The 14029-nt window shown below is 45.4% G+C and overlaps 1 protein-coding gene across 7 annotated transcripts in view; it reads right to left on the bottom strand.

Annotated features, from left to right (window-relative positions):
* The window catches only part of TRPC5 (transient receptor potential cation channel subfamily C member 5), a 182996-nt gene that overhangs the window by 34932 nt on the left and 134035 nt on the right, over window positions 1-14029 (bottom strand). For all 7 annotated transcript variants that reach the window (XM_081179302.1, XM_081179303.1, XM_081179305.1 and 4 more), the window contains one exon: window positions 8424-8746. In XM_081179302.1, the coding sequence (XP_081035428.1) occupies window positions 8424-8746 (323 nt within the window). The remainder of the gene's footprint in view (window positions 1-8423; window positions 8747-14029) is intronic.

Here is a 14029-nt window from a genome sequence, read left to right as displayed (position 1 = left end):
TGCTTTAAAGGGGGGGGGGGAGAGATTCTATCACTGTGCTGCACTATGAACTTGGCAGAAGGTATTTTTCTCCACTACCTACTGGCCTGTGATTTGAAATCAGTAGGGAGGCACTATTTGTGGTTCCATCACCTTCTATGGCTTGTGAAGACAGGGCCTTCTCAAGTGGTGGAACCCCAATTGTGATCATCCTCACCATCATGTTGTTATTTATCAGATTTGTATACCACTGTATACCCATGGATCTCAAGGCAGTTCACAACATAAAACCACAAAATAAAACCACAAAATGCATAATAAAAATAAGAACAAAATAACCCAATAACTCCCCCTTCCACAATACATTTAAAAGGGCATTGGATGTCAATCAGCCAAAAGCCTGGTTGAAAATGAACATTTTTGCTTGGCGCCTAAAGGTGTGTTTATAACAAAGGCATCAGCCAAACCTCCCTGGGGAGAGTGTTCCACGAACGGGGAGCCGTTGCAGAAAAGACCTGTTCTCATGCTGCCACCCTATGGACCTTTCATGGGGGAGGCACATGAAGAAGGGCCTCAGGTGGTTATCGCAGGGCCCAGGTAGGTTCATATGGAGAGGTCCTTGAGATGTTGCGGTCCTGAGCGGTTCATCTGAGGCCCTTCATCACATGCCTCCTCCCAAGAAAGATCTGCAGCGTGGCAACACAAGAATTGGCCTTTTCTGCAGTTGCTCCCTATCTGTGGAATGCTCTCCCCAGGGAGGGTCACCTGGCACCTTCAGTACATATCTTAATATCTTAAGGTGTCAAACGAAAATGTTTCTCTTTAACCAGACCTTTGGCTTTGGCTGATTAACATTCTATATCCTTTTAAATATTGGGGGGGGGGTTCTCTTCATTATGTAATTTTTGTTCTCATTTTGTATTTTTATGTTGTGAACTGCCCTGTGATCTTTGGATGAAGGGCGGGTTACAAATTTAATAAAGTAAATAAAATTGTGGAATTCCCTCCTAGGGAACTGTAATTGTCCACCACACTGATAAACTTCAGACATCAATTAAGCACATGCCTATTTGTCCAGACTTCTTGTATGTAAGTATCTCGTAGGATCCAGCAGATGGTATAGTGGATTTCTATGCTAATTTGGGTTTATTGCTTTCGATAGGCAGTTTTTAGACATTTTGAGCTGTTGATTGGTGATCTTTTCATTTTAGCATTGGTGTGCACTAAACTGCCCTGTAGGGCACAAATACAAACAATAATAGCAATAATCTGTTTTGATCTGTATATTTGGAATTATTGTTTTAAAAAGGAAGTTTTTCATTGTTTCCATTGATGCTTTTTGATGTTTTATTATAGTGTTGCTGTGCACTGCACCACCCTCGGCTGCTATGGGAGGAAAGGGAGTAAAGAAATTACAACAGCAACAATAATAATGTGCCGTTTGGCCCTTAACTTAACACTTGGAAAATGGAGACACAATGAAATGGGAGAATTTGGCCAAAATTTGACCAAACGCAAGTACCTTTTGAGGAGTTCACAGCAGATCTATTTAGCTAGCACAGGAACTACAGACTAAACTTCCAGTAGGGGGGAAAAATCAAACTGCAGCTGCCTTCTAAAGATACCCAGAGCAAAGTGACTGTCAGATCTCATTTCAATAGCACAGTTAGCTCCTACTTTTTACTGACTTTGGAACAAAACCCATTCCAGTTATCCGTCACACTTCACACACAAAAATGGTGTGAAGGGAAAGGCAGGCCCTTCCTATTTCCAGGGATGGCACTACCAAAAAAGGGAAGGTGGAGGAAAAGAAGAGAGAGGTTAAAGTAGGTTTGAAGGAGGACACCCTGCTGTGCATAGGAAAACTATGAGGGAAATAATGTTCTGGAAAAGGAAGAGTATTTTTTTTCCAAAGGGGATGTTTTCCCATTCTTTCCTGCTACTGCCACTAACCTATGACAGCAATCAATGACTGGAAGTACATCACCAAGGACACATTTTAATCCTACCATATATTTACCCTTGTCCCTGTGTTGTTGGAATGAGCAGTTCCTCACTCTCTAGCTGCCAATGGATGCAGAGAGGATGCACAGCACTCAAATGGGTTAAGTGCTGTCCTTTGCGTTGATGATGGCCACAGGGTAATCAGAAGGTAGTTTTCAGCCAATGGAAGCAGGAAGACACACAGCACTTCAGTGAGTTAAGAGCTGTTCGTTAAGTTGCGAGTTTTTTCTTTTCTTTTCTTTTCTTTTCTTTTCCTTACTTTCTTGTTTTGTTTCTGCTTTTTATTGTATGTTGAAAAGTATTAATTAAACTATAAATGAATGAATGAATAAATAATTGGAGGGCATCAGGTTGGCAAAAACTGGCTTAAGCACTGCCCTTCATTGTGGATGGCCAAGGGAAGATTAGATGTGACATTATAGCTTTCTGACGTCCCTGTGTGTTTAATGTTCTGACCCACAGTTCTGTTGCAAATATATTTTGCAGATGGGCTATCAAAGCAAGGGAGAATTTGCCAAGAACAGGAAAGCCAGACCATAAAGCTAGATTTATTAATGGTTTGACCTCCTGCTTGTCACGACAGAATATTACTGTTCCAGGAGGTGGATCTCTCCAGAAAAAAAGGGAAAGAAAAAAAGGATTAAGACTATCCTTCAGGAAGCAATAACAAAGAGTATGACGGTGTCCTATTTTAAACAAGTTGTGCAAACAGGAACAAGAGCCCTTGCCTGGATCTCTTATAGAACTGGAGCTTATTAGCTGCTACTCTTCAGATCCAAGAGGAGTCAACGGAAGCTGCTCAGCTGCATTCGTCCATTAAGGGTGACTTAAATGTAGCAAACTCAAAGTGGCATTGGGGGCCGATTGCAAACCCATTGCAACGCCGCTCCTTCACACCGGCCCACAGATATAATTTCTTATTTCGCAGGCTGCCCGTTCTTAGCAAGTTATTCACGCTGAGCATCTGTTCGAAGAGCCAAATGTCACTTGGCACCAGGGGTGTTAATAATGACTGTTTCAGCTTTTAAGACAAGGTAGAGTGAGCTTCTGAAGCGAGGCTCCAACAAAAATGCAATTGCCACACGCTCTCCTCGCCTGTAAAGAGACTGCCACTCTAATGGTCTCCCCCTGCTGCTTCTTTGTTTCCTACAAATCTCCCCCCTCCCCAGAGTCTGAGCCCCCTCACATTGCCTTATGCGGCAGTTTTCCTGTGTTTGCGAAGTTGGCTTGTGAGTGTTCAAAGGCTGTCGTCAAGTCATTGAGTGTTGTTGCTGTCAAGCGGTTCACCGTACATTTTCTTAAGCTCTTTATTGTGTGTTGACGCCCTTCTTGGAGATACGAAAATGGCTTTTTATAGTTATAATGAAATGTCAGGATTCAAGCCGTGTGGCTCTATGGCAGCACAGTACAAGAGTTCATGGTACATGTAAGAGCTTGCATCTTCTCCAGAAACATAGGTCTCCAGGAAGATTGCTGGAGTACAGAAAACTCAAATGCCAATGGACTGCCTTCAGCAAAACAAGACCAATATAGGCTTTTGAGACAGAGATACTGTAATCCATCAACTGAATGCATAAACTCTAAGCTGCATATCCCTGGTTAAAATCTGTGCTCAGCCATTGACTCAATGGGCGGCTTTAAGCAAGCCACTATCTATCCTGCTGCCCCCAGCTTCTGTCTGTAATGTGAAGATAATGCTTCTAGTCTGGTGTTATAAGGTTGGCTGTCTTGATTAGCCTGAATGGGCCTGTTGCCATTTTGCCTGACAAACATGATGGGTGACAAGGGACTTATCAAGAGAGATGGATGTTCCCTGATGGCTCTAGCCTTTGGAAGATGATGCTGTCTGTAAGGAGGGACAGAGAGCAACCAAGGGGGAAGATTGCTTGAATTTATGCAGAGAAAGAAGGCTGAGAGTTTTCAGCTGGTGTTGGCTAAAACTGAACCCAGTTTTGCTCGGCTGCAGCTCTTTGGGAATCTGATGTTGGATTGGTGGTTGTGTTGCTTGTTTTGGGGAGCCCACTTGCTTCCAACGAGTTCTGCTTTTATGTTTGCAAATAAGTAGAGATTATGAAGGCAACTCTCATTCAAAGGAAACAAAACTCTGAGGCTCTACCTCTGAAATTTTAAACTTGAACATGGAAGTGTGGAGTGCATAACACTACCGTAAAGGTAAAGGGTCCCCTGACCATTAGGTCCAGTCGTGACCGACTCTGGGGTTGCGGCGCTCATCTCGCTTTATTGGCCGAGGGAGCCGGCATACAGCTTCCAGGTCATGTGGCTAGCATGACTAAGCCACTCCTGGCGAACCAGAGCAGCACACGGAAACGCTGTTCACCTTCCCGCCAGAGCGGTACCTATTTATCCACTTGCACTTTGACGTGCTTTCGAACTGCTAGGTGGGCAGGAGCAGGGACCGAGCAACAGGAGCTCACCCCGTCGCGGGGATTCAAACCGCCAACCTTCTGATCGGCAAGTCCTAGGCTCTGTGGTTTAACCCACAGCACCACCCGCGTCCCAACACTACAATACTGTGTTGTTATAAGGATAACCCAAAATGCATGTAAAGCACTTAGGAGGACAAGAACTAGACGAATGCTGCTGTGAGCGATGGTGATTAAGATAATGATGATGCATCTGTGTGGTTCTAAAATTTCAGAGCTAGGTAATCCGCTTATGGCATGACAATGATATATAAATGGCACTACAGGGAGGAAAGTGGGGATGAGTAACCCTGTGAATATGACCACTTGCCACCTTTTGCCTTCCTGGCTGGTAGCGCTGATGTGTGGTCACTACTGCAGGTGCAACTACTGATTGATGGAGCAAGATTTCTGAAATTTACCTTTAAAAGTTTGCACAGATGAAGCTCTTACAGCAAGCTCTGCTTAGGACAGAGATTGGTTGCATTATGGAGTTCCCAACTGGAAACTCTGTACTGCAGCCAATCCCAACATGGCTTGCTGTCAGCATCTTACATGCCAAAGAACACACTTTAAGGATCCCAACTGTTCCTTTTCAGTCATGTCTGTACAGCTAAGATGCTGGCAGTGGGGCAAGTGCCACTGTTTAGAGGAAATAACCCTGTTGATCCTAATTTGATCCACTGAACAGAGGTTCCCCACCACTTTTTTAAAGGAAGGAACAGGGAGATAAAAGAAGGTAAAACTTGGATAAATAATGTGAATGGGGCAATTAGAAAATACAGATGGCAAGCTTGGAATTTTGTGTGTGTACAGATGGCAGCAGAAGCCATTGCACAGTGAAACTTACTAAATGATTTTTTATTAACAAGTTTCACAAGCATTGTGGCCTTTTCCCAGTTCTTCAGCCTTTGGCGCCTTCTACAAAATATTTCTGAAGAACATTATGCTCTGGAATTGATCTATGGTTCTGAAATGTATATGGCTACATTCCCTGACCATTCCTTGGGTCCCAGTACTCCATATAAATCTAGTATAATATAATATAATCATACTCCAGAACTCAAAAGTTGGCAATCCTGTTGAGGGTTGTGAAATGGTGAAAATATTAAAATATCAAATTTGGGGTTTCATAGCTTTTACTTTGGGGGATCAAGCAGCCCGATCAAGAAAGGGTTATTTAATGAACAGAAACAGCAATAATAAATCACACATTTTTGGATTTTCAAGTGTGGGGCCTCATGGACAGGGGACAGGGAACTGAGAAATGCTTCTACAGGTCATGAGATGCAAGGCCTGTGTTCTTTAACTCTGGCTTTACTCCTTGCCACCACCTGGAAAACTCTTGGGAAGTAGATGCGTCCAGTAGGGCCGTACAACAGATTAGGATGAGGTCCTAGCCACACTGGGCTAATTTGGAGGGATCCAGGCACCAATTGAGTTGAGTTGAGACAGTCCTATACCACTACAGGCTGTGTTGGGTGGGCCAGAGAGATCTGGGGTTTTCAGGGAGGCCAGGGTTTTAGGCAGAGATGGGAAGGAGAAACCATGAAATGGAAGGGCCTACCAAGTTGGGTTAAGACAGGGGTGGGGGCAACCCAACCTTCCCTTTCTGTCAGTCCCCTCCTTCTTCCTGCCCCCTGAAGCAGCACCACACAAGACTGAATCCTCACATTTCAATTTGTGCAGTGCCCGTTGCTGTTCCTTCACAAATGCCTTCCCTGCATGCAGTGAATCTGCTCATGAAGAAGCAGCATCCTGCAGGATAGACTCTTCCTGCTTATCACCTGGTCATTGGGAAGATTCAATCCTGCGTGTTGCTGGTTGCTTCATCCTTACGAGTGGCTTCCCCACATGCAGAGAAGCCACTCGTTAAGGAGCAGCACCCCACAGAACCCACACAGCCAGGGGAATAAGGTGACACAGTGTCTCCTCCTTTACCCACCTCCTCCCAACCATATGGGGTTTAGAAAGACTTTAGTAAGCTCCTTGACCTTAATTGCTTTGGGGGTAGAATGGGTGGCCTGATTGGGGGCCCTCAGATCAGAGCTTTGGGGAAGATCTGAGGGGCTGTGCACAGCTCTAGCTTCCAACCTTATCCTTGCTGCTGTACTACAACCCTGTCTTCTCAGTCAGACAGGTGGCCTGGGCAGCCCTCTATAACTACTACTGTTCCATGCTTGGTTCCCCACTTGGAGAAACTGGTCTCTGAGGAAAGGAATCCTCTTTGGGATCAGACTACTATCCTCTATTAAGACACCATCAACTGCATTTGGACTTTGGCTCTTTTTCTACCTGCACTGATCTCCTGAGCCTGCATGCCTCTGACTGCACCAGGTCATGATAGGGTTAGAAAAGCAGGAAAGGGGAAATGGGCTCCTGGACCAAGAGCAAAGAGCCCTCAATGTGATATGCCATTGTCCCCAGAGCCTGTTTACTCATCTGCTCCTGCATACCTGAGTTGACCCAAAAGAGTGTGGCCCAGGCTGATGCAAATACTGATCAACCCAGGAAGAGCTTTTGCCACAGCAGTGGCAAAGAACATCCCGGGAGAACAAAGCTGCAGGTACTCAGGGCTAAACAGGAAATGCATATAGTGCACAAACTTGGGGCCACCCCATGAAGCTGAATGTGGGAAGAATCAGCATAAGTGCAGAGAAAGTCCTTCCCTGCACACTGCATAAACTATGGAATTGACTACTGCAGGATATAGTGATGGCCAACCACTTGGATGGTTTTAAAAGAGGATTAAATACAAAGAGCATCAATGGATGATATCAATGAGGGTGATTTGTTCTATCTTCACTGTCAGAGGCAGTACGCATCTGAATTCCAGTTGCTGGGCAGGGCAGCTAGGGAGAGTGTGCCCTCAGTGGGAAAAGTCTGCTGGATTCAATGGGCTCCCTTTGGCCTGATCCAGCAATGAGGTTCTCCTGATGTTCAATGGCAGAGCACCTGCTTTGTATGTAGAAAGTCCCAGGTTCAATATCCGGCATCACTAGGTGGGGCTGGGAACTCAGGATAGCCACTGCTAGTCAGTCTTAAGCTAGATGGTGGCAGCCAGGTTCGGTCTTGTGTTTTTAGTGTTTGGTGTTGTATTTGTGTTTTTACTATTTTTTGTTGGGAGCCGCCCAGAGTGACTCGGGCAACCCAGTCATGTGGGTGACATGTAAATAAGTTATTATTATTATTAGTAGTAGTAGTAGTAGTAGTAGTAGTAGTAGTAGTATTACTGTTATTGTTATTATGCTATTCTCATATAAATTGGGGGCAGGTGCTGTCTGATTTTTACATGAACGGATGTGAATGCTTCCTCCCCCCTTTCCACTTCGGGTTTCATTGGTCAGGGGAAGTGTGCTAGTTTAGCTGGATCCTGCAGGGTTCAGGTTCTTATGTTCTTATCAGAACATTACAAAATACAGCTTTTAAGAAAGGAACAGCACACCAGGATCCCTTGTAAGAAAACAGCTTATAATGTCAAACACAGTGACTCTGATTTTTAAAGGGCAACTTCCTTTGAGCAATTTTGTATTCTTTGCATGACTCAGTAACAGGAATGTTATGGTGATTTAACTGACAATGGATATACCATTTTAAGGATTTAGTCCTGATGAAGAGCAGCGCTGGAAACACTTAGGACAGCATTTACTCCCTGAATAAGCCCTTGGAGAGTTCCTGCAGCTTTGTTCTTTTGTGATATGCAAATACTAACAACGGGAATTATAGCGCCAGGGTGTAAAGTCCTGTCACCCTGACGGCTGCCTTGCCAAGTCCCTTGCAAAGCTCAAGTTCAGCTTTGTCCTTCTGCAGACTGTCTGTCTGAGATAACTCAGGCCAGGCTTACATAACCCCTGAGAAATGGACTGACACTCATCTATGAATAGATAAAGGAATTTTTGCAACACCAGCAGGAGCAGTGGCCAGCATGCCAAGGCCACCGCAGGGAGAAACAGCAGCATTCAGGGAGCAGAAAGAAGAAGGAAAACAAACCAACAGAAGAGAGGCAAGGAGTCTTACGTGGAGAAGGCATTGTTCTGCTTCTCGCATCGGATCCCCTTGCAATTGTTGGGTTCTTCCGAGGCACTGGTCTCGTAATAGAAATAAAGCTGGTTCAGTCCATTGGCGAAAGCCAGCAGCACCAGGCAGTAAATAAATAGGAACTTGAGAATATCTAGCAGCATACGTCCCAGAGAGATCTGCAGGGGTCCCAGGTGAGAGTTTGCTGTAAACAGGGAGATGAGACGCAAGGAGCTTAAAATGTTTGATATTGCAAAGAGGGCTTCTGCAATGAGGGTGGGGTGCCACATTTCCCACTCCTGCCTTGGACGGGAACCATTGTACTGCAAGAAATAATAGGGAAGGGGGGGAAAGGAATACAGGTGAATTGTTGCAGTCAACACTTCAAATGACATCATTTCACTTTTCAGAACATTATCCACACACGTACACATGCATGCTAAATTTCACTGTGTAGAAGGTGCTACTCTTGCAGGGGAGCACTGGTACCTGATGCCCTTTGGGACTTGTCCGGTGAAAGGCAGAGAGGTCAACAACAATAGGTGGATCCAGAGCCAAAGACAGCCAGAAGAAATTAATTCTAGTTTTGTCCCCATCCTGCTCCTCTCTGTTGAGTTCCACAAAGGATAGCATTGAGACTATGGAGGAAGAGAAAGCTGACAGCCAGTGCCACCCTCTGGATCTGTTGCAAGGAGGAAGCTGGGCAGCTGGGGTTTGGCTGAGGGTAGACCAAGCTTGGTAAGGCAGTGCCCAATTTTCCTAACAACAAGCCTTCACTGCAGGAGAGTCTACCCCCCCCCCCATTTCATTAGGGAGAATTAGGCAAGGGATTGAAAATAAAACTGCCAGTATCATAACGCTATTGTACAAATCTACAGTGAGGCCACACTTCGAACAATAAAGGTTCCCCCCATACTTCCTTTTGTGCCTAGAAAGCGTGGGGCAAAAGCTAAGTGTGGATGAGCCCTATATCTACAGTTCTGAAGTAGAGAAAGTGGGGAGAGAGAAAAAATTCTCCTCTCATAATATGAACCTGGGGACATCCAATGAAACTGATGTTGGGAGAGTCAGGATGGACAAAACTAAGCACTCCATCCCATAGTTCAGTTATTCAGTTGTTGGGTGGCTTTGAAATTGTATTAGGCAAATCTGTGGAGGAGAAGACTCTTGGGACTCTCTCAAACCATGCTCCTCCCTTAGCCAAACTCTTTCACCTTCCTTGAGTGCTTTTGCCAGGCTTTGTCTTTGAACTATGATGCCTTTTGCTTGCATGGATGGAGGAGGCGCATGCATGTAGAATTCTCTTGTTTTTTGTGTTGCTGGAATGTACAAAAGGTAATGATCTCATCTACTGCTTTGCCCACTGTTTGCCTCTCCCTCTGCCTACTACTAGAATGCAGCCCCCCCAAAAAGGTTGGGGCAGAATGTGGCCCTAGAAGATAGAATTTATTCCAGGAAAAATACAAAGTAGCATACTTTCCAGTTGGATGTACTGATCTGTTTACAGTAGCCCCACATGACTCCCATCAGCTATATGCATGGGCAAAGGCTATGGGGTGTGAAGCACAAGGTGCATCAGAGGAGCCCCTGCAGTTTCACAAAAGATTATGGGGAACCAATAGCATACAGCCAAAGAGTTCTGGCTGAGCATGTTCTATAGCAGCAAAAGGACAGCTCTCAGGTGATGCAGCCTTCTTGGCCTCACCTCTTTGGATTCATCCTAGGCAGAAGATACTGTTAAAAGTTTGTGGATGCCTGGATTTAGCAAGTGCTAGAATTTAATCTTTGACCAAACTGTGAGAGGCAGTGGAAGACAGGAGTGCCTGGTGTGCTCTGGTCCATGGGGTCACAAAGAGTCGGACATGACTAAACAACAACAAGAATTTAATCACTGCTTGGAGAGTTGAACTGGAAATCAGACCCTTAATAGCTGGAGGCTCAGCTGCCTGTGTCCAGGCCAGCCTGATAATGTCTAAGTCCTTAAGCAAAAAAACGGCAGAGAGATGGGCAATTAGCAAAGCAGAGATCCTGTGGCAGCTCGAAAATGGTTGAAGCCCCTTCCTGAGCTAGGAGTTGAGTAGAACTCCCTGAGTAGAAGAAAAAGGCTAGGAGGAGAGTTTCAGAATTGTAGTTTGCCCTGCTGTGCTCTACAGGAAAAGATTTTCAGTTGGTAAGCAGTGGAGAAGCAATCTAGGTAGCTGCCTAGTGCACAGTTAGGAGTTATGTGAGTAGGAAAGCCAGGGCAGCAGGCAAGATGTCTGATGTCTGCTTGAACTCAGGATGACACCTATGGGAGAAGCTGAAAGCTTCCAGTTCATTGTAGACCCAGGCTTATATATATGTAAATAAATGTCCTTGGGGAGCCTTCATTCTTCCATTCTGTGGACATGACCAAGCCAGAATAGATGTTGCTGAGACAGGAATACGAACATTCTGGGAATGTGGACTTGGGAGAGCACATCTTTGTTTGAGACTCTGTGTTGCCATGTGATGCCCAAAATGTTCCTGATGCAGCACATGTGGAAAGTAATGAGGTGTTCCTGGCAGGTGTAAGTTGGCCACATCTCACTACCATAAAGGCCTGTGAGCGAGGTGCACCTGAAGCCAAAATGGGGGGAGAAGCAGCAACAGTCCTGGAAGAAATAAAGCTGATGATAGAACAGCAGAGCTGGCAAGGGCAGGTGTCCGACAAAATGGAGCAGAACCAGCAGTTTGATAGTACAGACCAGCTGCTGGCAAAGTTGTGGAAAAGCCTCCATGGCTAAGAAAGTGTGACTCCATGTGAGGTGAGAGCCTTGTCTGGGGAGATGCAGTCAGTAGGTGAAGGGGGAAAGATGATGCCTTGGGGACGAGGAAGTGTTGCTAATTTTCCATGGGAAAAGGGGGTGCAGGAGGAAAGTGTTGCGGAGAAGAGCTGTCTGGCTGGAAATCAAGAGCTGCTTCTGATTGATTTCTCTGCTCCCTGGGAGCCTGTTGTGGAAGAAGATGAATTGGATGTGCATGTAGATACCCAAAAAGTCCAGCTAGTGCCTGAGGAGGTGCCAGAAGAAGAGGTGCTGCAGGGGTAGTTGTGCCTGATGAAATGGCTGTGTTTCCTTCAGTGGAGAACACCAAGGAGCAGCTAGAGGGTGGTATGCATGCACCACCAGTGGTAGGTAGCTCCTGCTGATTTGGCTTCTGCTGAATTTTTGAGATAAAATCCCCCAATGATTTTGCCCATTGGGTGACACACCACTGGGTGTGTCAAGATGGTCTTGTGGGTTAGTCCCTGTACTGGCTACAGCAGCCAAGGTCACCCAGGATCCCATGATTTTGAGGGTTAAGAGCAGCCAAGAGGGCTACTTGTCCTTGTTTGTCCCCACAAAGTGCTCCAGAAAAGCTGGGAGTAAACAGAGAGTGGAATTTTGGCCATCAACTTGGGGGGCCTGGGCCAATGGGTTCTTGAGAAGGTTCCCTTAGACAATGACTTGGAGCAGGACTTTGATCTGCAGGTTGGGGTGGGGGGGTGAAGTAGACTGGGCCAAAGGGGATGGGGAGGAGGATGAAGCTGGATTCCCAGTGACTACAATTCCCATAAGCCCCAGCCAAAATGGCTGTGCTGGCTAAGGCAAATGGGAGTTCAAAGGATCTAGAGGGTACCAAATTAGCAAAATGTGCTCTATAATGTAAGACACATCCCTTGCCTAGTGATTGGGCTATGCCCAAGCCTCAGACCAAGAGGCTGAGTTGAGTCCCAGAGCATTTGGGAAAAGCCACTAGTGGTATCTAAGCAGGGCTTTGTGGTGGAATACTTTGAGCCTGGTGGCAGGACCGAGGAAAGAGGTGCTCAGTGGGTTTTGATGAGTCTGGGTCTAAAGCCTACTAGATAGCATCATCAGAACTGTACACAGTGAGGGGAAGTGAGGAATATCTTTGCCCCTTGCTTTTTATGGCAACTGGCCTGAAGCCAAGCAAGTAAACCAACAAAACAAAAAACAAATTAGCCAAGCAAAATGTCAAACCAAACCAATGGGTTTGCTTTATGTGGTGTGGCAAACATGGAACCCCATGGCACACTCTGCCTCATGTTCTAGCCAATATGTCTCTATAGTATCCTCCAGGTGTTGTGCACTACAACTCCCATCAGCCCCAGCCATGTCAGGATGATAGGAGATGTAGCCCAACAGCACCTGGAGGGCAGCATGTTTGGTCTGCCCCTGCTGTATGACACCCAAGTGATTTTGAAATTGCAGGTCTTTTTCATCACTGTGTCATTTTGTGAAACAGCTTCAGGTTGAACCTAGTGGTAATGGTGCATGCAAGAAGAAAATAATGTGGCTTGCTTGCTGGTGTTACACTGAGGACTTATTTTGCTGCATGGCTCCATGCAATAAAAGCCAACAGTAAATACTTGTTGCTTGCCTCTTAAATTGGAGTTGTGTCTGTACGTTTGCAGGCTACATAAATAGAATTTTCATGCTTTTGGGGAAAATGCCATAAATTAAACTGGTTTATAGAAACCAAGGATTGTGTAAAGCTTTATTTTCTTTTTTTTAAAAAGGATAATTTTTCCGAAGTGCAGAGGTACTGAAGTCCTGCACAAATGCCTTTCTGCATGGCTTCTGATTGCTTCTGACATTTCAAACTGTTCTAGACATCCACGAGCGTCACGGAGAGACTCAGTCAACTTGATTTGTGGAAAGCCCTTACAATGCTCATGTTTAACTCTTCACTAGACCTTTAACTGGAAGCTATGAGTGTAGTTTGCCTGGAAAACAGCTGCCCAAGGGAAGCAGTGGGTGCCAGATATGGCTTAGCTTCTTTGACAAACTCCCACAAAGCATGAGGCTCTTAGCCAACATTTGTGCTGAAGCCCCTGAGAAGAATAACTTGACAAAGTAATTTAATTGGCCAGATCTATATCATTCAGCATCTTCAAGGGCAAATTCTAACTGGGTCATTAAAAAAAATCAAAAATCAATGATGCATCCTTCTCTTGTCCTGTATAGCAATTCTGGCCATCTTGTGCCAAATCATTAAAGGCAGCTTTCCAAATACTAGTGAATGTCAAAGTGGCTTGCACACGGTGTGCTCTCAACTGGAAGCCCTTCCTGCTAGGCTGCCCATCTCTGCCACATGAGGTACTGGTTGTGCTTGCTCATAGAGGCATATTTAAGGGAGCATGCCTGGTTTGGCCACACTGGGCATGGAGCCTTGGGGTAGCTGCAAGGAGTGGCACAACTATGAGGTAGAATTGAAGGCAAAATGTAGGGGCCTCCAAGTTTTGGCCTTGCAGAAGGTGCCGCTGAAATTTGAGACCGTAAGGTCCATCACTGTTGCTCACTGTTGAAACGGTGATATTTTGTATGTGTCCAGTGATGCAACATGCCTCATGATAAAGTGGTTTGATGACCTTTAGGTATTGTTGAACTCCCATTAGCCCCAGCCAGCATGGTGAATGGCTAGGGATGTTGAGTGTCCTTAATTGCAAGGAGTCCTCTATTTTGGGACACGATGGCTATAGTTTACCTCCAGGTACTGTGCTTCTGAAGAGCTCATTTGTTCTCCAAGAATTCTCAAAGATTACAGACAAAGGCTGTAAGATTACATTCACAGGCTCCTTTAGT

Source organism: Podarcis bocagei, assembly GCF_964188305.1.
Source record: "Podarcis bocagei genome assembly, chromosome: Z".
NCBI classification, from domain to species: Eukaryota; Metazoa; Chordata; class Lepidosauria; order Squamata; family Lacertidae; genus Podarcis; species Podarcis bocagei.
Note: the sequence above shows the minus strand (reverse complement) of the source record. Positions and strands in the feature narration are given on the sequence as shown.